Source organism: Haliotis rufescens, unplaced genomic scaffold (assembly GCF_023055435.1).
Source record: "Haliotis rufescens isolate VD_foot unplaced genomic scaffold, xgHalRufe1.0.p SCAF_14, whole genome shotgun sequence".
Lineage (NCBI taxonomy): Eukaryota > Metazoa > Mollusca > Gastropoda > Lepetellida > Haliotidae > Haliotis > Haliotis rufescens.
The window spans coordinates 17418708-17443817 of record NW_025963824.1 but is presented as its reverse complement, the minus strand read 5'-3'; the positions used below and the strand labels follow the sequence as shown (position 1 = coordinate 17443817).

The 25110-nt window shown below is 38.4% G+C and overlaps 1 protein-coding gene and 1 long non-coding RNA gene across 2 annotated transcripts in view; both read left to right on the top strand.

Annotated features, from left to right (window-relative positions):
• Positions 1-6900: 6900 nt before the first annotated feature.
• On the top strand, positions 6901-9145 carry LOC125379137. The gene is made up of 2 exons (XR_007220596.1): positions 6901-8682; positions 9007-9145. It is a non-coding gene; the product is annotated as an uncharacterized LOC125379137 (long non-coding RNA).
• A 4951-nt stretch (positions 9146-14096) lies between these two features.
• Positions 14097-25110, top strand: part of LOC124152598 — a 38214-nt gene continuing 27200 nt past the window's right edge. The window contains exon 1 of the mRNA XM_046525578.1: positions 14097-14247. Coding sequence (XP_046381534.1) covers positions 14187-14247 — 61 coding nt within the window. The 5' untranslated portion in view covers positions 14097-14186. The remainder of the gene's footprint in view (positions 14248-25110) is intronic.

The following is a 25110-nucleotide window of genomic DNA, read 5'->3' as shown; positions in this document are numbered from 1 at the left end:
TCCAGCTTAACCAACGGTGGACGGGAAGTCATTTAAAGCGCGGCAATTTCCTACCCTTGGGTATGCCAGAAATATTTGATCGTAGGTTCGAATCAAGGTTCTCCGCCTTTCTACGTTTCTCAGAACCATACCGGTGCTCGTGTTACACATTTATGTTAAACATCTGAGACCTGCATTACTTTGGAAATTCCAAGATTACACAGATTGATATAACTTGAATACTGTTCAAAGCGGCGTTAAACACAAATCATTCAATCACTCATTCACACATCTATAACGTTTGAGAGATACAAAGAGGAGAATAGGTGTCTTCACCAAGCGGACCTAATAAACATAGACAAGATAAACACAAGTGATGTTACATACCGTATGTCAGCAAATACTAACGATCACCATATATAACAAAACGTGCAGGTTATATTAGTTTTATAACACGTAAATTACTATACATGTAAGACATTTTATTTGTGTTGGGCATGAGTGGCCCAGTCGTCTAAGGCGCCGCGATTCGCTGTGCAGAATTGCGTCCCTTGGGCACGCCAGAAACCTTTGATTGTGGATTCGAATCCCGGTTCGCCACGATTATGTTTCTAGGTTTGTCAGCACCATACCCGTGCTCGTGGGTTTCACCGAAGTGGTTAAGGTCCGAGACCTGCATCACTTCGGGCTTTCCTCCCACATTAAGTTGAAACGCCATGATATAACTGGAATAAATGTAAAAGTGGCGTTAAACCCAACTCACTCACTCACCAATTTCATAATGATGGATCATCAGAGGCTATTTTTCCAATGAAACAGTGTCATTTTACTCCCATAGAGTACATTAGTATCCCCGTCTAATTATTAGTTCATATATCTGCGTGCAGCAAAGCCCACTTCATGCACAACGAGATATTTGGAGGTGCTCTTAGTAACATGGAGAAGTCGTGGGAGGCAATTCGTCAAGCTAAAAAACACCTCTTTTTGCTTGAGGAGTCAGCAAACAGATTAGTAACATGACACTATTTCCTCTTTTGATGTTGTGTTCACATACAAGCATATGGAAATATGCATGATGGGTCTTCCGCAACACGTCGTGCGCATGCGTGTATTGGTCAGAACATACTAAGCTTTCAGTACAGCCACATTAAGAGCCACGTGGTGTCGTGGTCATTGTGCATGTAAGGAATTGGGTATCTGTTTTCCTTAAATTGCAACGGAATCCGTTTTATTTTAATTTGAACGTTAATCAGTACTTTCGTTTCTATTTGTTAAGAAACAAACCTGACCACTATGTTCAATGACACACCTGGAAAATAGTAAGCGTGTCTAGGCATGTGGTGGTAAGGGCAGATATATTTAGGTGTTCATATATATATATATATAAGGTTGACATCAGTATGTTAGTATATTTATATTAATTTCACTTGATAGAAAAAAATGAAATTCGCTTATAGGTTGACAAATAAAGACACGCCCCCATTGAAAATTCATTCATAATCTGATCAGCCCGCCCTAGTATGAACATGGAATAAAGCATTATAGGTATCTTGTGTAGATTTCAAATGTAATTATCAAGCACATATTCTGTGAACGTTTTCTTATTCTGATTTCTCCCCCAAAGCAACTGGGCTGAAATAATTGAATTGTATACACGTTTCTCTACCAGTCCTATGCCAGACGAGCATCTATGCTACATTCACACATGTGAACCGATTGCTTAATGTCAACACGGCTCTATAGATGGTGAGGTGGAATGAAATTACTTGACTATATACAAGTGAAATCATGTTATACACTGCTATGAATAAATAATTTACAATGTACATATTGAGATCAGTAAGGCATCTAGTAAATATACATAAGGTGTTTCTTTAAATTCCATATGAAGTGGCAGAAAGACATCATGATGCTTTGCCAAGTATCGTAATCAAGTTCGTTAGTCAAGTCATGGACATCTGCACCGAGAAAGAATGAAAGCATATCATCATCGTCAAGCATATCTATTTTCATGTATACATCTTCATCAAGTTTATCAATCAGGCATGAGAAGAAATTATTCATGTCAGGCAATACATTTCACAGTGCAAAATAATATGGCATCATAGTCATAGCAATGTCTATTACGATGGTTACATTATTTTGACACTTTTGCTCTTGATCCGATTTTAATACAAATTTGCAGGGGTTGTCTTAAATGTGGATAGAGATACATTACATTATAAAAAACATGCATTTGTAACCGTTTATGAATTTTATGGTATCGTGAAAGATCTGGTCTCTGTGCTAGTCTCTCTCTCCAGATGTACTGTTCATTCTCTGATAGACGTCTGATTTCAAGAGCTCGCCAAGCCGATTTAGTTGGGAATGAACCGCTATCAGTATATCCCTTTATATAGTTATCCAAATGGTATTTTTTAGCAGTATATAGAAGGATGTTGCATATGCTTACTGGACGGCTAATATTGACAATAGCGTTGGTAGCAATGTGAGCACAAAATAGGTCTTTTGTTATTGAGTTACAATCGTTATTGCAGAGCCTTCCTAATAATTGTAGTCTACATTTATCAATGTAGCCATTCATTGACCACATTCCCAAGTTAGAAGTAGACGAATCGGTTGGATGTCTTTTACCAAACCCTTGTATATGACGAGGAATTTAACGTTGTGTACATTCAATCATTTCCAGTTCTTTACCGTATAAGGCTGGTAACAATTCACATCAATAAAAGCTTGTAGATAAAATCATTCTTTTCCATATATTGACACATGCAACTAAATGGAGGTCTGATACGTTGAGGCCGAGTGATCGTAGTGAATTCACACATTTTCTTGCTTCTGAGCACCATGTCATGATTCTTTCTTTACGGGATAAATTACTGTTTATGATTATTCCGCCATATTTGACGGAGTCGGAGGTGTCAATTATTGCATCGCCAAACTTGTAGGTTACTTTATTATGAAGCTGGCGTGTTTTGCAGAATACAAGTGATTTCCTCTTGGAGGCATTACAGGTGAGTCACCATTTGTTGGCATATAAACGAACTGAATCAAGGGAAGACTGTAAGCTCCGTGGGGTTGTAGACAAGAGCGTTGTGTCATCGGCCAATAACACACAGGGTATATAGATGCCATAAACAGAGGCCATAGTTTGCTTTCCTTAGTTCACATATAAGGTCATTTATGAAAACGAGAAAGAACCATGCTGACATAACTCGACCTTGCCCAACACCTTGTTTAATGGGAAACTCATCAGATCTTTCTCCGGTGTAGGATATAAAAGCACAGCTGTCTGTATAGCTATGGAAAAGTAAGTTCCATAATTTACCCTTCACACCAAGGTCATGTAATTTAACAAATAGACCGTCGTGCCAAATACGATCGAAAGCTTTTTCATTTTCTAAAAATGCGGCAAACACTTGTGATTCTCTTTCTAGGTAAAAAATAATACATTCTAAAACGGTGAATACAGACATGATTGCTCCATGTTCCTTTCTGAAACCAAATTGTAAAGCATCGGGGAATGATTGGAGATTACTGGGTGTATATTTTTCTATTCTACTTAAAATGATTTTCTGTAGGAGTTTAGATAGACACGATGTAAGAGTTATGCCCCTATAGTTACGTGGATCATGTTTGTCGTTTTTGCCTTTATAAATAGGTATTATCATACCTTTTCTGAAGGCACATGGATAATACTGGGATGCAAGTATTTGATTGAATAGGTGTTTGAGGGTTACTACAAGCATCTCTCCTCCAAAAATCAGGTGTTCATTTGTGAAACCATCAGGTCCTGGAGATTTATTTCTTTTAAGGTTGTGTATATGTGATCCGATTTCATGGACTTGGATTTCTGTTAACAGGATATCATCTAGTGGATCATGATTATGACTATTTTGTTCCATGATATAATGAAGTTTTGATACAATGGTGATTTTAAAGTTTCCGTCAAAATCATCAGACTGGTGAGGTTTTGCCAAGTCTGAATAATAGTCACCCCCCAGAACTTTTTGTCATTAAAGACATAATCATAATCGTCACACGACATATTGACTTGAACTGTGTATGTCTCTGTATTGTCGTAGTGGACACGTTTCTGCAGCAGGCGTGCATGCGTAACACGTACGTGGTGTTCATGTGCGTAGTCAAAGATTAACTGTTTGACATCATCAAAAGATTTGTCTGCCCTGATATTAGAGAGTACAACTCTTTTGGTCCGGACTCTTGAAACCCCTTCAAGTGTGTTGTAAGATTTAGCCAGTGACTTGATCTTGTAGGTGCTTGAAGGTTTATCAGAGTGACTTCCTGTGTGAGGATGGACAGGGTGAGAGTTGTCACCATCTTCCATGCCTGAAAACACTAGACCATGGACGTTATCATTGTAGATGTTCCACAGAAGATCAGTGTTCGTCAAATCTACCATACATGGTTTCTCCTTTGGTTTTGAAGTCGTTGTTTCTGATGTTGTATTTTGTGAGATTCTCTCCTTGTATGATGTGCTCTGGTTCTCAGTCTTTTCGTTTTCATGACTGTTTGCGTTCGTTAAAGGTTGTGTGGGTGTGGGTTGGCACTGTGTAGTGTCAAGGGTCATCGTTGTTGATGCAGTTTGAGTCTGTTCAGTTGGTACATCAGTTGATTTTGGGGGCGATTTTACTGCTCTGGCATACGAGAGCTTCATCTTGGAAGAGACGTTGCCTATCTTATTATCAATAGTCTTTAGTTTGGTGTCTATTTGATAATTAAGACGAAATAGTTCATGCTCAAGCTCGTGAACTCTTTCCTTGAGAGTTTTAATTTCTTGTGAGTCGAGTTTGAGTTGTGCTCTTAATTCCGACCCAACTCACTCACTCACCAATTTATTTAATGATGGATCATAAGAGGCTATTTTTCCAATGAAACAGATTAATATCCCCGTCTAATTATTAGTTCATATGTCTGCGTGAATCAAAGACCACTACATGCACAACGAGATATTTGGAGGTGCTCTTAGAAATATGGAGAACTCGTGGGGAGGCAATTCGTCACGCTCAAAAACACCTCTTTGTTGTCGGAGTATGGTTCACGACCTCGATACACGATACTGAATCTTCCAACCTTCCTCTATATTCAATCACCTGCAATTGTGAAATAACATTTGTTCATGCCTATACAGTACTCTTTCAGACACTGTTAATTCCCCGACACCTACGCCAACACCGTACACACATTGTAAAAAAAACTCAAAGGTGCAATGTGCAGTCCTTCACTTCCATGCAATGAAATTAACGCTATTGGAAGACGGGACAAGTCGTGTATGTTTTGTCGTCATGTACATTTTGCGCTGCTCGGTTTTGCTTGAGGAGTCAGCAAACAGATTAGTAACATGACACTATTTCCTCTTTTGATGTTGTGTTCACATACAAGCATATGGAAATATGCATGATGGGTCTTCCGCAACACGTCGTGCGCATGCGTGTATTGGTCAGAACATACCCAGCTAACACACTACGTTTTCACAACGTTGTGGTAAAGTTGTGAATTGGTAACGTAGTGATACAACGTTGTCACAACGTTATTATTACGTCACTGTGCAACGTCGTTTCACAACGTAATAACAACGTTGCATTTTTACGTTGTGAAAACGTTGTTCATCGAATATTTCCCAACGTCTTGTTACATCGTTCCTGAAACGTTGGTGCGACGTCAACTGTCGCCTTAACAAAAATTGTATGAACAAAAGTTTTACATACAAATCGACACAATTTCTGCCAAAAACAAGGCAGTATTTCATTATTTACCTATATCTTCGGAATCAGAATTTCCATCTCGTAAATAAACTAAAGTCTGTGTAAACACCTTATTATCACGTCACTCCAACGTTATGTGACAACGTAATCACAACGTAGCAAAATTACGTTGTGGAAACGTTGTGCATCGGGCGCCATGCAACGTTATGATGACAACGTTTCTCATACGTTGGTGCGACGTCAAATAGTCTTCATCGCGAAAAGCGTAAAAACAAAGGTGTTTACTCGAAATAAACTACATTTTGGCAGAAAATTACAATAATGTTAGATTTGGTTTTCACTTTTCAGCAACCCGTGTTTGTCGTAAGAGGCCATTAAACAACAAACAATGACAATAACATTTTCGCCATACATGCATGATTCGCACTTCCATCGTTGTTGAAAGGTTGTGGATTGGTAACGTCGTGATATAACGTTGTAACAACGTTATTTTAACGTCGACCTGCAACGTTATTTCACAACGTAATAACAACGTTGCACATTCACGTGGTGAAAACGTTGTGCATTGGACATCACACAACGTTTTGTAACTACGTTTCTGAAACGTCGGTGAAACGTTATTGAGTTTGCTTCTCGATAGAATAGAATAGAAGGAATAGAACTGCTTTATCAAAATCAACATGAATTTGTCAGAAAACCAAGTTAGTAATGCATTACCTTTCTATATATTCGGCATTTGAATTTTCATCTCTTAATACTAATATTTCGAGAACGTAATTGCGTATATCTGTGACAACGTTACAACAACGTTGCAAATTAACGTTGTGACAACGTTGTGCTTTGGACATTACAGTACTTTTTGTAAATGATGTTTAGGAAACCACTTGTAGATCTACCATCTCTTAGTGTTATTTTTTTTTAAACATATATATCTATTAACGAACTAAATGTTGTCACAAGCAATATTACAGTTAAAAACAATTGGCGCGTATTTTTTGCGGCGTGAGAGCGACTGCAGAAAAGTTTAGCCTGTTGCCTCGTGAAGTGACGTCAGAATGACGTCACATTGTCGCGGAAGATTTGTTGTCACCAGCCATCTTAGCTCAAACTCACTCTGGACATAATATATTACAAGCAAGTGATTGTGCAGCAACTGGAACTGGACAGATGATCTGTGAATTCGATTGAGGTAAGTTAATTTTTCAAAAATAGTCTCCTCTTGTTGATATGTTTCTGTGCATGCAGTGCGTCAAATGATCTAAATGTATCGTATTATTCAGAAGTGTCAGGGTTAAGAATGCAGTTTGCCGGTCATTTTCACTGAGCGTCAGTGTTGATATTAATATGATACACAGAACTTGATGATAGAGGTGAAGGGGGCCCAAGACTTTTTTCCATATTATTATTTTATGGATACCAAGGGTAATTGCCAAGGGCAAGCGGTATATTTTTGACCAGAATTCAATCTGGTGGCGTTTTGTGGCCGTCATATTATGTTCGGGTTTCGTTCGTAAGCGTGTAGATTTGTAAATAGGCCTAACTTATGCATCGCCTACTGACCGCACTGACAGTTATCGCCATTTCTTCTGTGTTATTTCTGAAATCATTACTATTTAAAGTTTACATGTACTAATCTTCTGACTTTGATTTTTGTGCAACAATGTGGCTCATCCAGGCCATGGGAAAGGTTAAGTAGATTTCTCTTATACAGCGAAAAGAGGGAATCAAAACAATGGAAGTATTCAGATCGACTCTCTGTAGGCTGCTAGTTATAGCCCTAGTCTAAAGTGATCAATGATGTTATGAAAAAAATCGTATTTTCGGGAAGAGACAGAAACATACTTGATGTTTCCGAAAAGGCCTAATTAGCACTGACTGAAGTAGCCTAAATGTGGACCGTCAGGTTGTTGCTGCTGTCTATAAATTTTATCATAGCAAGGTGCTTATCATGTGTATTTTTATTATTTCCGAAAAAAGAATCAATTCATCATTTTCCGATAACTAGATCTATGTCCGACTCCTTTCTAATGAAAACGAGCAAAAGTAAAACGAGTCTCTCGTCGCGCGCTATAACGGGGTGTTTGCGGTATTGTCCTCTCTGGTGATGATAAGCTAGTCGATAGTCAAAAGTTAAATATCACCATATATTGTCAGTGAGTTGGTCATCGTTTGTTGATTATTAAAGTGAGATAGGTGTAGCCAATGTGCACTAATGAAAAATACAATGGAATTGATAGCAACCATATTCTTTCGGTTTTCGATCTGCATATGTTGCCACGTAGGCTACCATACTACAGAATTATATTTAACGATATTTAACTGTATTAGATCTATGTTAATAAACGTAGTGACAAATAAATTTCAATAAATATTTAGAGCTGTTTCAACTTCGTCTGGTATTGAATAAGCTATTGCATTTTGTTTATTACCCCATGTTTCTAATCTTTGTAAATGTTAGAACATATATAACTATCCTGGCATATTAATATGGAAAATATTAAGGTAGATCTAAGTATTAAAAAAAATCATTTTTAATTAGGATAAATACCCCAAAGTGTTAACACTTTTATCACTTATTGGTGGGCCAATTCATAATTCATATTCAACATTCTTGCTTCAAATATGGGAACTATTTATTTTATTTGGCAATATATATTTTTCATTTATATACATATTTTTCAAATAAGGTTTTAGAAACTTGGCCATGATATTCACTTGAATCACTAGTTTGAGTGTACAGCAGAAAGGTAAAGTTACTGCTTTTGAAAAACTACAGTTGATCTGTTGACTGATAAAACTATTTGCCAATATTACTATCAGTTACATCATACTCTATTAGTCTAAGTAAATGGGATTTATCTATACAGTACTGGTTTATTTAAGAATGTGATACTTTGTGGTTTCTGTTTTTCTTTCAGGTGGAGAAAACAGTATTGTGGGAGCGTATTTGTTTAAAGTACATATCACTGACAGAAAGGTATGTCTGATTCAATAATATATACAAACATCTTCAAGAATTAAAATTTAGATGATTCTTATTTAATTATACCCACAATCTAAAAGGGCGGGGGTATAAAGTTACACCAATGATTCAGTGCTAAAAGCTTTTCTGCTTATGTTTGATCCAAGAGCATCATGGTATTAGTGTCAGCGCCTTCGCACTTTCAGCAGTTTTTAACAGTTTAAAGACTGACATCAGACATCAAAACATTATTTTGGGGAATGCAACCGTTATTTTGTTATGTCAGAAATATGTCCCTTGCCTTGCCATTTTATAACATTTGTGTCATTTTTTATTCAGTTACCAAGGCATAAGGAGAGACTGAGGATACAGTTGAAGATCATCCCTGTGACTTTTCATTTGAGGACTGAAAAGGCTCCCCAGCAACTCAGCCCATGTTCTGACTTGTCATTTAACAAATAAATAAAGGTCACCTCAACCAGAATTCTATTGTCATTTCGTTTACCTAATGGATCTTAGGACATCAGATGCATAGACTATTCTGTTTGTCACAGTGTTGCTCTCAATGCTGAATGTATGAGGTAAGGCCAAGAAAATTTAAATGTTTCAATTTGTGCAGGGCTTATTGTTTGATGGATTTTAATTTGCAAATTCGTGGGAAAATCCAATATCTTTTAATTGTGTTGAAACATTTGTGAACAATTTGCACATAGCCTTGAAAATTGTTTTGGAAAATGAATATTATATTACCAAATTGTACATGTAATTTAAAACATTTAGATTTATATCTTGGCCGTATTTCAAACTCTGCCAAAAGAGAGTGCATTTCATTGACTTGCTGTTTCATGGATAGGGTTAAAGTGAATTCAGTTTGCAGAATGTATTTCTTGGTACCTGACGTCTTAACTAGATTGGTACAAACTTTTCAGGCTGCCTGGGAGGTATTGAGGAATAAAACAGGCGTTAATCTACATGGACATTGCAACAACGTGCTGCAATGCCTGTAGTGTCGCCATATGTAAACAGTATGCGATACCTACGTTGTCGCGACGTAAAAAATGGACGTTGTGACAACGTCTTGATTTGGTTGTATTTTGGTTTACGCACAACGTTGTAGCAACCAATCTGGGAGTCTACAGAATTACGTTGTGACAACGTAACATCACAACGTTGTAGCAACGAAAAGTCAACGTTGTCACAACGTTGTAACAACGTAGAATTGTTGGCTGGGTACTAAGCTTTCAGTACAGCCACATTAAGAGCCACGTGGTGTCGTGGTCATTGTGCATGTAAGGAATTGGGTATCTGTTTTCCTTAAATTGCAACGGAATCCGTTTTATTTTAATTTGAACGTTAATCAGTACTTTCGTTTCTATTTGTTAAGAAACAAACCTGACCACTATGTTCAATGACACACCTGGAAAATAGTAAGCGTGTCTAGGCATGTGGCGGTAAGGGCGGATATATTTAGGTGTTCATATATATGTTAGGTTGACATTAGTATGTTAGTATATTTATATTAATTTCACTTGATAGCAAAACATGAAATTCGCTCATAGGTTGACAAATAAAGACACGCACCCATTGAAAATTCGTTCATAATCTGATCAGCCCGCCCTAGTATGAACATGGAATAAAGCATTATAGGTATCATGTGTAGATTTCAAGTGTATTTATCAAGCACATATTGTGTGAACGTTTTCTTATTCTAATTTCTCCCCCAAAGCAACTGGGCTGAAATAATTGAAATGTATACAAGTTTCTCTACCAGTCCCATACCAGACGAGTATCTATGCTACATTCACACATGTGAACCGATTGCTTAATGTCAACACGGCTCTATAGATGGTGAGGTGGAATGGGGTTTAACGTCGCGTCCAAGATTATTGCACTTATATAGCGACGTGTATGTACGTGTGTGTGTTTATGTGGCTGCTTGTACTAGTCCGGACTGATGCCGATTCATAGTGCTAGCTTACTGTGATACCATGCTGCAGTTTAACATGAATATCCCACTCAGACACAGTATACTTACTCCCAGCCGACCAGTCCTTGTTTTAGCCCATTATTGCCGAGCGCCAGACAGGGTAACAACAAGTACCACCTTTTAACGTCTTTTGGTATGACGCGGCCGGGGATCGAACCCCAGACCTTCCGCTCTCCGGGCGGACGCTCTACCACTAGACCACGGAGGCGGTCCTCCATAGATGGAATAGTGCCAGTTACGGCAACTGTCACTTGCTTACAATTTTTAGAAATGTACAAGCTGAACACCACGACGTCTAACAACATGCAACATAATTATGGGGATGAGAAATGTGAATTCAAGACCAATCAGTGATTACCACGATTTGGGATAATTCTAGATCTAGGTATGGACACAAAGGGCCAGTATACACCTGTAAGGAAACTATTCTACAAAGAAAGAAGATTGTAAAGTAGTTCAGTGTCATTTCTGACCAGACCCATGTGTCAGGGTATCACATCTCCATTCTAGCTTCGTTCCGGGGATGACGTCATCAACTGAACTAAGTGGGGTAAAAAGGATCACAACATGCTTGCAACCCAAACAATTACTATCAGTAAGCATGTATTTTAAGAACTGGAGTTTATTTACTCTCCTTATGTTTTTTTTCTTCTTACATCTAATGTTTACACCGTTGACAAAACGTACTTTAAGTACTGGGAAGACCTAATCAACTTGTTATTTCCACATCTGGTGATCACACATGTAGGCAAGGTATTCATTCTCCAGCAACGGATAGCCAGTCGGTCTTAAGATAAAATGATTTACTTTGACATCTGATCATCCTTAAATTCGAAAGTATTATCCTGTTCGCAAATATTACCATTGACCTCAAGCGTCGGAAAATATTATAATGGGAATTTTGTTTCTACTTTTTCACTAATATCATGCATAGGAAGTTGTAAACACTTGCCATGTATATATGAATGTGTCACGATACAGAAATAGTTGAACATTAAACAATTACATATATAGCGACTACTGCACTCATTCTCGTTAAATAGTACACTTTCTGTGGTATCTGACTGCCTGAGCAAATCTTGTTGCGCATGAATATTAAAATATGCCTAAACAAGGGCATTGTTGACATTTTTATGCATACGCATTAACACAAATGTTTCTGTTGCTGTGTGTGGAAACCTGGTGCGCCAAGCTCAAACCTTTACTTAACAACGTATGCAGCTTGTGGTCATTCATGCTGCGTTGTTGTTAGCACGCACGACAACTGTAAGTAAACATAAAAAGTCAAACAGCGCCGCGCTTACAATCTCGGACCAAAAGTCGATCACTCGCACCGCCCGGATCCCGATTGTGCATTCAATGGTTCAGTTTCCTTGATCTAACAGCTGAAATCATATCCTGTACATACCTTCTTGGAAGAAGGAAACCAGAGTGCTCGCCAATGGAGTCAATGTCAAAACTGTATGACCCTGTACTGGAGAAGTGACAATCAACAAACGCGAGTCTGATTGACAGCTTCAAACTCCACCAAGAGAATATGAACAGACAACCGTGATCTATTCACAGACATTTACGCAAGAGATCCATAGGGAATGTTAGTGACCACATTTGGGATGTTTTGGGCCACAAACTCAAAGTCAGGCACACTTCCACGGAGTGTTCGAATGATTTGTTCACTTTGAGTGATCTGTTCGTGCAGTCGTTACGTTCATCAAATAAACCCCTTCGGAAACAGTGTCAGAAGATAATCTTCGAAGAGGATAATGGCACAGCCGGAACGTAAGTCTAGATACTAATATCTGTCCAGATAATTTAAACTGACATAATTTTGTCACACTGAACTGTTTATGTTAAATCAACATAAACGTTGTGAAATTGGTCCGGTGCATGACCCTGATCTGTCGGTATTCTTACATTGCAAATTGATAAAACCTCGATGTAATTTCTGTAGTAACCTTATTCATAACTAGATAAACTTCAAAGCGAATTTGATACGTGTGACTATCGGGTTTGGTTTAATAAAGTCTTGTAAATGTCACGTTATTGTGAGATTCCTTCGGTTCTGTCTCGTAAAGTTTTGTGAAAATGATTGTCGTCTCGTGATTTTTTCATTAATGAAATAAAGAGGTTCTGGTGTGACAGAGGTCACGGTTATCCGATCGAAACAAATAAAACGAGGTCAACCTCTACTACACACGTGTGACGTTCGGAATTATCCTGTATCTTCAACACATGGGGAATGGATTTCGCTACTTTGAATGTATGAACGTTTTGTGTAATACTAAAGTTAACTAGGCATTGAAGTTATGATGACTATTGTTATAATGCTACATACTATGTGACCCGTGAAGATTTGGGGTAGAACATGTCTTCAGCAACCCATGCTTGCCATAAAAGGTGACTATGGTTGTCGTAAGAGGCGACTAACAGGATCGGGTGGTCAGGCTCGCTGACATCGATCCAAATTGCATGGATCGAAGCTCATGAAGTCAATAAATGGATCGTCTGGTTCAGACTCGATTATTTACAGACCTCCATCATGTAGCCGGAATATTGAAGAGTGCGGCGTTAAACAACAAACAAACAAACATTCTTTGTAATTATAATAAAAACATCATGAACATTACGTTTTCCTTTCTTTACTAACATGCAATGTGTGATTCATGTTGACAGATTCTGTCACAATCCGCTGACAATGTTCTTGATGTGCACATTCATGTGGTTATTTATAACACTTTCAACATGTGTGTACAAGGTATAGTTACACTGTTGATTTAAAATACCACTGCCATAATGGCATTATTACGTATCGCTGCTACACGAAATGGAACAAAGCCAAATCAAATGGACAAAGTGAAGGTAATACAGGTACAGTTTACTCAGTATAAACAATGCTGAATTTCTCTCTTTGAAACGTGTATATCATTCAGCTGTAACGTTACCACCCTACAACGAAGTACCAGGTGACACAAAACTCCTATAATAGTCCCCGTGTTTCGTTTCAGCAGATATCACACGTGCAGCAAAATCACTTACTTATCAGTTTGAATCATAAACATGGAGTGTGATACGTAGATATGGTATGGCGATAGTCAACATCTGCATCACGAACCAGAGAAACCAGGAAGTCATGTGTAAAATGAAACGAGCATGACTGTATCATATCTACCTAAAAATCTGCAACAGGCGGCATTGATCGATGACACACGACACAGATTACCACGACGCCACACGAGAGCACGGTTGGGATACTTCACATCAACTTGTATGCCAGATAGCCAGACGTGTAAAGTCGTATGTGTGAACTGCTGTTGCATGTATGTTGAAGGATATGATTACAACTGATGATTTAAGTGTGTGTGAAACAATCATGATGGCAGCACCATGATTGGTTGGTTGGTTTGTTGTTTAACGCCGCATTCAGCAATATTCCAGCTCTATGACGGCGGTAAGCACCAAGACGATAGTGTTAGATCCTGGAGGAAAACAAATAAATGTGACATGAGACTTAGTTGAGTTGTCATTACCAACAATGGTGGGGATAGGAATATCAACGTTGACAGCCGCCATCCTGTTTGCTTCTCAGTCTTCAGGTAAGTTGAAATTGTTTCGAAATTATTTATATGTTTATATACACTGTCATTACTACGTACATATGCTTTGTATTCCTCAAATGTATGTAGCAGTACTTTAACCCATGAACAACATGTTCTTCTATGCCATCTAAGGCTCTGTCCAAAGGTGAGTTCTTTGACACTGATCTGTTATTCGTTAGTCTTACTTTTGGTCGTGCTTAGCAACATAGAGGGTATATGTATGGTCGAGTGACCCCTTGGCCGTTCATGGATCGAGTGCCAGATGTGTCCTCCATCACTCAGGGCACCCCTCATATGCATTGTACAGCTGGCCCGGCACAATATGACTGAAATACTGTGGGAGAACCCCAGACGCAATTCACACAATATGTCATGTGTAACACAATTCCAAGAAAGTCCCCTGATGGATGCTGTGTGGCCCCTGTGTGCATTCGAGATCGCAAATATATCAATATATGCCGAAGATATCTATTGCCACGTATCAGACATCAGCGATAGGCCTTGACCACGTGTTTTTATGAGGGCACCCTACCATCTGATCATTGCAAATGTTAGACTAATTTTATAAGATTACGAAGAGTAAGTGATCACATTTTATATCGCATCGGAAATATTGCAGCCATAACGCGATGAGAACACGACAGTTATTATATAACACCTGTCGACAATGGACAGTAAAACAGCAAGGTAAATATCACAGTTTTGGGGTTGAAAACAAACCAGATCAAAATTAAAACAAATGTATTTTCAATAGATTAGTTAATTAAAATTAAAACGAGCAACTGAAGCTAGACCACGTTTCTGGGAATCATGCAGACTTTCAGTGCTTTTGGTTAGTGCATGATTCTCAAGTGGTTATATGGACGGCTAACCGATATTAAAAACAAACAAACTGTAATCAAGGAAAGATAAGTCAGTTATTTAGATTGTCTTATTTACTAAAACTGACAGTTCACATAAAACATGATTGTTTTCTAAATGTTATTTTGAAGAACTAAGTCAATTGAAGACATTATATAAAATATTTCAGAAAACTTGTAAAACATACATAACCCTGACACGTGTGACGTCATTAATATTGGAAAGCATCTAAGCTCCGTCAAGAATGTTGCCTTCAGTACGTCAACAATGGCCGTTGCATTAGATCGACTTATCTGTATGGCACTAAGAATCAGTCGGGTTACACGGGTGTCTTTGTTGAATTGGGGGCACGGGTGGCCCAGTCGTCTAAGGCGCCGCGATTCGCTGTGCAGAGTTGCGTCCCCTGGACACGCCAGAAACCTATGATTGTGGGTTCGAATCCCGGTTCACCCCGATTATGTTTCTAGGTTTTTCAGCACCATACCCGTGCTCGTGGGTTTCACCGAAGTGGTAAACGTCTGAGACCTGCATCACTTCGGGCTTTCCTCCCACATTAAGCTGACACGCCGTGATATAACTGGAATAATGTTAAAAGTGGCGTTAAAGCCAACTCACTCACTCACTTTGTTGAATAGTTAACTTGAACGATAGAAAGTAATTAGACTATGCAAACGAGATATGTTTAGCAGCTCTCGAGGAGATAAAAATGCATGTCTACCAAAAAATGATAACAAATCATTCTCACAGATTTAACCAATGAATTCTATAATGTGGATCACACTGCGTATCTTTGGCTTATGTAGCCATAAAACCGTTGACAAATAACTGGGGCATACCAGGAACATTACACTGTACGTGATGCATCATTTAGGGGTATCTGACAACACCTGACCTGACTGTGCTGCAGAGCGAGAAACTACGCTAGAGCTATGTGGTTGGTCTCGAAAGGATAACCGATTTCAATATTGTAATTTAAAACCTTCCTTCTCTTTAATGTCTGTTTAGATCCGCATCCGTACACGTGTCCATGCTGACAGTTTATGTGCAGGTCATAGAACATTAACACAAGTAATGTATACAATAGATATGTACGTAGTATGTTGCGGTGTAAACGTAAACTTGTTTCTTGTGCCATTTGCTGCGCTTGTTTACCAGAGAGATATAACAGTAACTACTGCGTCAAAAGAGAGATCGTGTTGTAATTCTATTATCTTTGTGCAACTCTATTGTCTGTCACAGGTCGTAGTGCTGCACGTAACTCATATATGTGCAACTATAAATAGGGCTCCGGTCCTGTCTTACACTTAAAAACAGATAACATGTGGTGTCGTCTAAGGCAAGAGACCATGTCTCCGAAATATACCCTTGTTCACCAAACAAGGAATGGGTACTCTGTTGGATGAGAGGGTAATGTGATGGTACACCTTCTTACTGCTGATCATGCGACAGCCTGGTCTGTGTACTCCCCATGGGGCTTAGAGGGAAACATGAGTACACACTGACTCAAAGACCTTGGTAATATAGTGAGTATTCATTTGTTGAGGTGCGATGGGGTAGCCAAGTGGTTTAAGCTATACAAATATTGAAATTCAAAATGAACAACAGAATCAGGCGTCTTTCTTATTTCCAAACATTATGTTAACATGTCACATTTTCATTATGGGAACGATCCGGGAGGGTAGCCTAATGGTTAAAGTGTTCTCATCGATTCTCCACATGGTTACAATGTGTGAAACCCATTTCCTGTGTCCCCATGTCGTGTTATTGCTGGAATATTGCTAAAATCGGCGTATAACCATACCCACTCACTCATTTATTTGGTAAATAGGACCTGGCACATTGAATTTGTGTCATATATAATCTTTATCAAAACAGGAATGTGTTTACACATTCGTCATTTACCATATCTATTTCTTTGCGTGCAGTCCCACCTTAAATTTTTCTGCAAAATGTATCAACGGATACATTAGATTGTCTTGTCTGATAGGCATTACTTAGAAGACATGTGTATTGTTGTTCATACAAGAGACATAGATATCTCTCTCTGCTGATAAGATAATATTATTCAAGAAATTATAGTCACTGTAGTTCCCAGGAGGTTACCAAAATGGAAATAACATTGATATCAAATTGTCGTTCAATAAACACGCTCAGATCAAGCCAAAACTTCTCCATGTGCTGACGGGAAACAAAGAATTGATATCCATTTTCTCTAACAACTCAGTTCATGTATTTTGTTCAGATATAGCATCGGAAGCTTTCTCAGAATCAATCAACATTAACAACCCTTTCGTATATTGTGTCTTATTTTCGTGCTTCATGTTTTCACAAATAAATCTACCTTGAATGAATCCAGTTTGGTTCTCATGAATAACTGTATCCAGAGCATATGCCTATTGATATACATGTACAGTTTTGTTTACTAACGTGATGTGGCGCCAGGTTTTTAGTAGTCTCGTGTCTTTTCCCGATGTAGGTATACAGATAATAATACCCATTTTCATAGTCAGGGTCAGTTGATTGTTGTTAAATGATTGTTTAATATATAAAAATATACAATTACCTTACAAACGCCACAAGGAACTCTATTGAAAATCCGCGTAACCCCAGAGTTTGATTATGTTTCACTGACCTTATGGCTCTGGATATTTATTCCATTTCAACTAGGGGCGGTCGGGTAGCCTAGTGGTTCAAGCGTTCGCTCGTCTCGCCGAAGACCCGGGTTCTATTCCCGACATGGGTACATTGTGTAAACCCCATATCTGGTGTCCCCCGCCGTGATATTGCTGGAATATTGCTAAAAGCGGCGTAAAACCATACTCACTCACTCACTCCAATTCAACTGCATTTTTTTCCGAATTTTACTCCACATAAATTGTCAGTGTTGGCGTTTAGAGTTTCTTCATCAATTTCACTTTTACAGGTTTCATAGAATTTGACTAATCTAGATCTGTTTTCAATTTGTGACAATTTCTCTGTTATCTGAAACTTGATTATGAATAGATTTGCTGGTGTAGATTTGCATGTTTCCAGAAAAAGAAATTCGTTAATATTAAACTTCAGAATCAGATGGTCAGAACCAAATATATATAACTTGTGTGTTTAATCTATTTATCTTTCCTTGGTTTCCTCCTCGATAATTGTTTTAATCATTTTTTATATTTACAATGTCCAGTAAGAGAGTAGTTATAAATATCCAGTACCTCTACCTTTTAGTTTTATTGGTAGTAGAAAGTTTTCCAGGATAATACAGACGTTTCTCAGACGTATATTACATGTTTGACCCTGTAAACATAACAGTAAAGATTTGCATCACAATTCATTGACCATTAAAATTAAAAACATTTCATATCACATATCACAATATTAACATATATTCACATGCAACAACAGAACAGAATTCGTCACATGTGCATTCCCAACGGATTACCAAAACATATTTAAACATGGGAAAACAGCATGTAAATGAGACTCATCCATTTGTAAAACAAGACCAATGGTTGATATGGTCCTGACAATTTTTGAGATGTGTTCATGCTCTGAGAAGCACATGATCAACGTGAATGGAAATAAAGCCAAATGAAGCCCAGGACACGTCTCTACCCAAATCGGGATTTCAAGCGGGACTTTTATTCGCGTGAGGAGGAATACAAAATATTCGGCTGATAAAAAGGAAAAAATAGCGCCAATCCAGAATAAGCCCAAGCAGATTTAGTTTCATCTGACCAGAACGAGTTTCACTGAGCAAGAACAACGACGTTAGAAGATGGTACTTGGTGTTACCCTGCCTGGCGCTCGACAATAAAGGGCTAAAACAAGGGCTCGTCGGCTCGAAGTCAATATACTGTTTCTAAGAGGGGTATTCTGTTAAACTGCGGCATGGCATCTCAGTGGGTTAACATTATAAAATAGGCATCAGTCCGGACAGGTACAAGCAGACACAGACACACACATAGACACACACACACACACACACACATAGACACACACACACACACTTCATTTAGGGGGCACGGGTGGCCCAGTCGTCTGAGGCGCCGCGATTCGATGTGCAGAGTCGCGTCCCTTGGGAACGCCAGAAACCTATGATTGTTGGTTGGAATCCCGGTTCGCCCCGATTATGTTTTTATGTTTGTCAGCACCATACCCGTGCTCTTGGGTTTCACCGAAGTGGTAAACGTCTGAGACCTGCATCACTTCAGGCTTTCCTCCCACATAAAGTTGACACGCCGTGATATGACTGGAATACTGTTAAAAGTGGCGTTAAACCAAAATCACTCACTCACTTCATTGACATACAGGGCCGTTACAAAGAAACACAACCTGCTGAAAAAACATTGGATATGACACATCCTAGAGATTTAAACTACTTCAACACTCGGGGCACAGCCGGAAACATTACAACTTGTCAGTTAATAACCATACATACATGTAGACTCATGTGAGAGGCACACATTTTAGTTTCTCACCACCTGTATGTACTCTGCGGGTGTAATAACAGAACTTATTACCTGCCCGTGAAGAGATCACCCCTTTAATAAACATGCAGCTGTATTACGCATTGTGTAATTCCAAAACGCGTGCTTATGTACTCTTGGAACAAGTTTCACGAACAAATATTGAAAGCTCTCAACATCCCTTTGCTTATTCAACGACATTGCGTGTGGAGATGATAGATCACTGAGAGGAACTTATGCACACTCGATGACCCAAACAACCTTGTTGCTAGGCTGACGTCACATGGCATTGTTTCGCTGATGGATCTTGCAACAAAATTCCACAAATTACGTCATCGGGTAGTGTGACGTAATTGTAAACTTTGAGGTGCAAGGCCCCGTTCCACAAGGCGATCGTACTGTAGCGACAGTCGTTAATCTATTTTAAAGTATGTGAGTTCCGACAAGTAGAGATTGCTGCAGAGCATCAATAGTTCCCCGCAATATAATGTTATGTGCAGAGGAAGGAAGTGTAAGCTATGGGAGGAGAGAATTTGTGTTAAGTACAAATTGGTTGTTATTAATGTACTTATCTTTGGAAAGCACAATAAAAGAAACAGTGTCTTTAATTGGTCAGCACAAAGAAAACCCAGGCAAGAAAACTGGGCCTGTCAGGCAAAACTTGATATATACCCACTATTAGTACCAATAAAAAAATGTATTTTGTAGTTTGTGATTGTGTAATTTTGCCACTGTTTCTTCATGGAATTTTCCGCAATACATATCTCATTTTTGTTGTATAATAGCATGGGCGGATACAGCTTTTTTGAAAAAGGGGGTGGGGGGGGGGGGGGGGGGGGTGGGGGGGGGGGGGGGGGGGGTGTGCACAAATAAGATCTATTTATTGTCTTTGGGCATGGTTGCAATTCGCTATGCAGAGTTGTCTCCCTTGGGCACGCCAGAAACCTATGACAGTGTGTTTGAATCTCGGTTCACCCCGATTTTGTTGTCAGCACAAAACCCTTGCTCGTTGGTTTCACCAAAGTGGTGAACGTCTAAGACCTGCATCACTTCAGACTTTCCTCCCACATCAAGCTGACACGGAATACTATTCAAGACGGCGTTAAACCAAACTACCTCACTCACTCTTGTATATGGTTCCGTTTGGTTAACTGGGTTTGTGTTGTGATTGCTTCCGGCTTAGATTGGAAATATGTTTAGAAGAATGTTACTATGTTCAACCCAAACATCGTGAAGATATCATGCAACCGTATTATCTTTTTGGAAAATAATTGTAAACTACAGGCCAACCTGTCGATTTTCTATGTATCCAGAAGCAAAGAACATATACGGGTGTATGATCTCTGCTTGAAGTAAAAAAAACATTTTCAAAGCAATAAACCATGCAGAAACGTAAACCGCCGCATGAAACGGTATGTATCATACATTACACACAGTGAAGTATTTAAAACAATGCTGTGCTCAACTATGCACAGCAAGCGCCATACATGTGATTATGAAGACAACTAATAAAAATATTCTCATATCAAACCCGTTGTTTTACATGTGTTGTTTATTGAGTCATACTTTATAGAAGCCTGTTATTTAATCGTGTTGAACAATATGTTGCAATAGCAGTGTGAAAATTGAGTGCGCGTGACAGGCTTGGCCTAAATTCCTTCCTGGAACGTTTCTCGATGGCTGCCTGAATAACATATGATACATTGCAAAGGTAGTGCGCAATTGAGCTGTTCGGGTAAGGGAGATAATCACTCACTCTCAGTGATACAGCTTGAATAAGATACGATGTACAGTAATGCAAGGTCAGTGCGTGAATTTATCACTTTTATACTACGCCTATAGCTAAAGGAGATAATCGCTCAATGCGCAATAGTTTATTCTTACAAAATATAGACCGGTCAACTTTAGCGAAATGGGATCATTTTTAGCTCTTTTAAAAACAAAATGAACAAATTTCTTGGGTTATCAGCATTACGAAAAGTGACTAAGTCTCAGAATAGCAAGACGATTTTGAAGTATCTCTTATTGCTGGAAAAGATAAACATCAACATTTCACGCACATTTCACATGATTTGTATGTTTCGTTTCGGTAACTTTGTGGCTTGAAATTTCAAAGAAACCAACATGTCGACTTACATGCTCTTAAATTAACCTCTCCCGTATACTAAGAATAACCTTAGCGCTACGATAATTTGGTGGAACGGACGCCTGAATTCCAAAGGTGGACCGTTGCATGGTATTAAATTCTTACGTTTCAACTTTTGACGTGTTTGAAGTATAATCAGTCAAACTGAATTAGATTATGCCGTGGATCGTCAGGGTGTCAGGCTATTCACACTCATCAGTATAATTCTAAATATGATATGAATGGCAAGTGATAAATAAAATACTAAACTCGCTCCCGTGTAAAACCAATTTTATGAAACTCGTGAATAGTTGTGGTATATTACGTGTATTACATGGGAGCTCGTTTATAATTCTATATATGTTGCATCTCATTCGGATCCAACATCTGCTGCTGATGTTTAGTGCTAGACACACACTGGCAACATCTGTGCAGCTGGAAATTAAAGAGTTTTCCGAGCTGCAACATTCTTTATTCTTCCCCGCCCTTAAGGCGGGAAAGTATACGGGAGAGGTTAATTTTGGAGCATGTAAGTCGACATGTTGGTTTCTTTGAAATTTCAAGCCACACAGTTACCGAAACGAAACATACAGATCATGTGAAATGTGCGTGAAATGTTGATGTTTATCTTTTCCAGCAATAAGAGATACTTCAAAATCTTCTTGCTATTCTGAGACTTAGTCACTTTTCGTAATGCTGATAACCCATGAAATTTGTTCATTTTGTTTTTAAAAGAGCTAAAAATGATCCCATTTCGCTAAAGTTAACCGGTCTATATTTTGTAAGAATAAACTATTGCGCATTGAGCGATTATCTTCTTTAGCTATAGGCGTAGTATAGAAGTGATAAATTCACGCACTGACCTTACATTGCTGTACATCGTATCTTATTCAAGCTGTATCACTGAGAGTGAGTGATTATCTCCCTTACCCGAACAGTTCAATTGCGCACTACCTTTGCAATGTATCATATGTTATTCAGGCAGCCATCGAGAAACGTTCCAGGAAGGAATTTAGGCCAAGCCTGTCACGCGCACTCAATTTTCACACTGCTATTGCAACATATTGTTCAACACGATTAAATAACAGGCTTCTATAAACTATGACTTTTTTCAATAAACAACACATGTAAAACAACGGGTTTGATATGAGAATTTTTTTATTAGTTGTCTTCATAATCACATGTATGGCGCTTGCTGTGCATAGTTGAGCACAGCATTGTTTTAAATACTTCAATGTATGTAATGTATGGTACATGCCGTTTCATGCGGCGGTTTACGTTTCTGCATGGTTTATTGCTTTGACAAAAAAAATTAACTTCAAGCAGAGATCATACACCCGTATATGTTCTGTGCTTCTGGATACATAGGAAATCAACAGGTTGGTCTGTAGTTTGCAATTATTTTGGGATTGCCTAAAAGTCGGGCCGGGCCTGGCCAAGACGGGCCAAAGTGTTATTGGCTAATTACTTCATTATCGGCGATCATATCTACATATTATTGATGCAACATACACACATGACACTACTGAACAATCACCAATCCAAAACGTGCAGCATAATTAAGTAATTCGGAGTAAATCACTTAAAAACTAGAAAGTGGAGCTATGTGTTTGTAGCGACCAGAACTGGGATACGACCAGAACTGGGATAAACAGTCCACAATTTCGCAAAACCCCATTTACTGCGGTAATGCTTTCGGTTAGCTCTAAAACACATGGCGATATATATGCGGAATATGATTTATTTTATATTTTGGGAGGGACCGTACTGAATATGATCTTCTGTATATTTCCATGTCCCATTCCAAATAAATAACGCACATTAAATTCTTCACTATAAATTGGAAACATCTTTAGTGATTATTATTTTTTTGTTATTTTGTACTTGACAAATATTCACACGCCTTTCTGTGCGGCAATTCACATTTATGAACAAATGTCACAGTGTCTGTGCGATATTTCTTTTAACAAGTTATGTTATAATTAGATCAATAATTGAAATCAAGGATGTGTTTCTACATCACATTGTGGTCACAATAGTGTATAGAATGTAATGGAATCGGCCATATTACAAAAGTAAAAGCGGTAACTCGAGGGGTTTCTGAAATATTTCGGATTGTGGCCGTTAAATAAAAGAGCCCCGACACATTATGCATTCCATTTAGATTTTGTTTTGTTTGTAACTGTAAACAATTTTCCGTATGCTGTTTAATTTAACGTGCGGTCTCCTCCAATCCCACGATCTGAATAGAAATGCAAAACATGTATCCTCATTAATTTATTTCATGTAACTGTGCTGAAGGGAATCCTTGTACTTCACACATGAGTAGATGTGAGAAATCATATTTATATAATTTCAAAACAATTATTTCACTTGCCTCTGTATTTAGACAAGCTCTTTCCACTTCTTTTAATTAGTTCGATGGGTTAATTGTATATGGTTTGCCAGAAGATTGAGGCGAAAATTACACAAGATGAAAGTGTTTTATAATTCTTCTTTACAAAGTTACGGGGAAGTACACAGGTACATCGGACATAAAATATACATAACTCAGAATGAAACGCGGGGTGTTGTATATCAGACATGTTATATACATCATTATAAATGAAAGACGCGGGGGAGTATGTATATCGGATATAAACTATACATCACTCAGCACGATAGATAACGATAGAGGGTTTGTATCGGATGTATTATATTTTACATACTTCAGAATGCTGTAGATGCAGACCAATGTAAGCTTTGAAACATGCTAAGAAGTATCCAAGCTGGATATTGACGATTGTTTCAGAATGGCATTCTACCCACATATACAAGTTAGTGGTAACCTCAAATACCTCCTTAACCTAACCCTATCACATATACATGATGCAGGTAATGCAAGCTCAGAAGTTTGGTGTGCAAATTTTGATAAATGTATAAATATAAATGTATAACTAACAGATATAAGCGGTAAGACGGATATGACTCATCATGCATGCATGCATGCACCGGAAAACCAGACCTAACAGAAAGGAGTATATAGTTACTCCATAGTATTTTAGGAACCAGGCAGCTTCAATTTGAAATAAAGGAAAGATATATTGAAGCAAGTGGAAATAATATATTTATATATCTAGCCTAAAATCACGATGATCCATGGACAGTGCATTGTGTATGTCTATGTTGGGCATTGCTTAAAATATACACACCGCTTCGCTTGTCATGTTAGGCGACAATCGATGGTTGGTTGGTTGTTTAACGCCGCACTGAGCAATATTCCATCTATATGACGGCGGTCTGTAAATAATCGAGTCTGGACCAGACAACACGGACAATCCAGTGATAGACATCATGAGCATCGATCCATGCATTTGGGATACGATGACATGCATCAACCAAGTCAGTGAGCCAGACCACCCGATCCCGTCAGTTGCC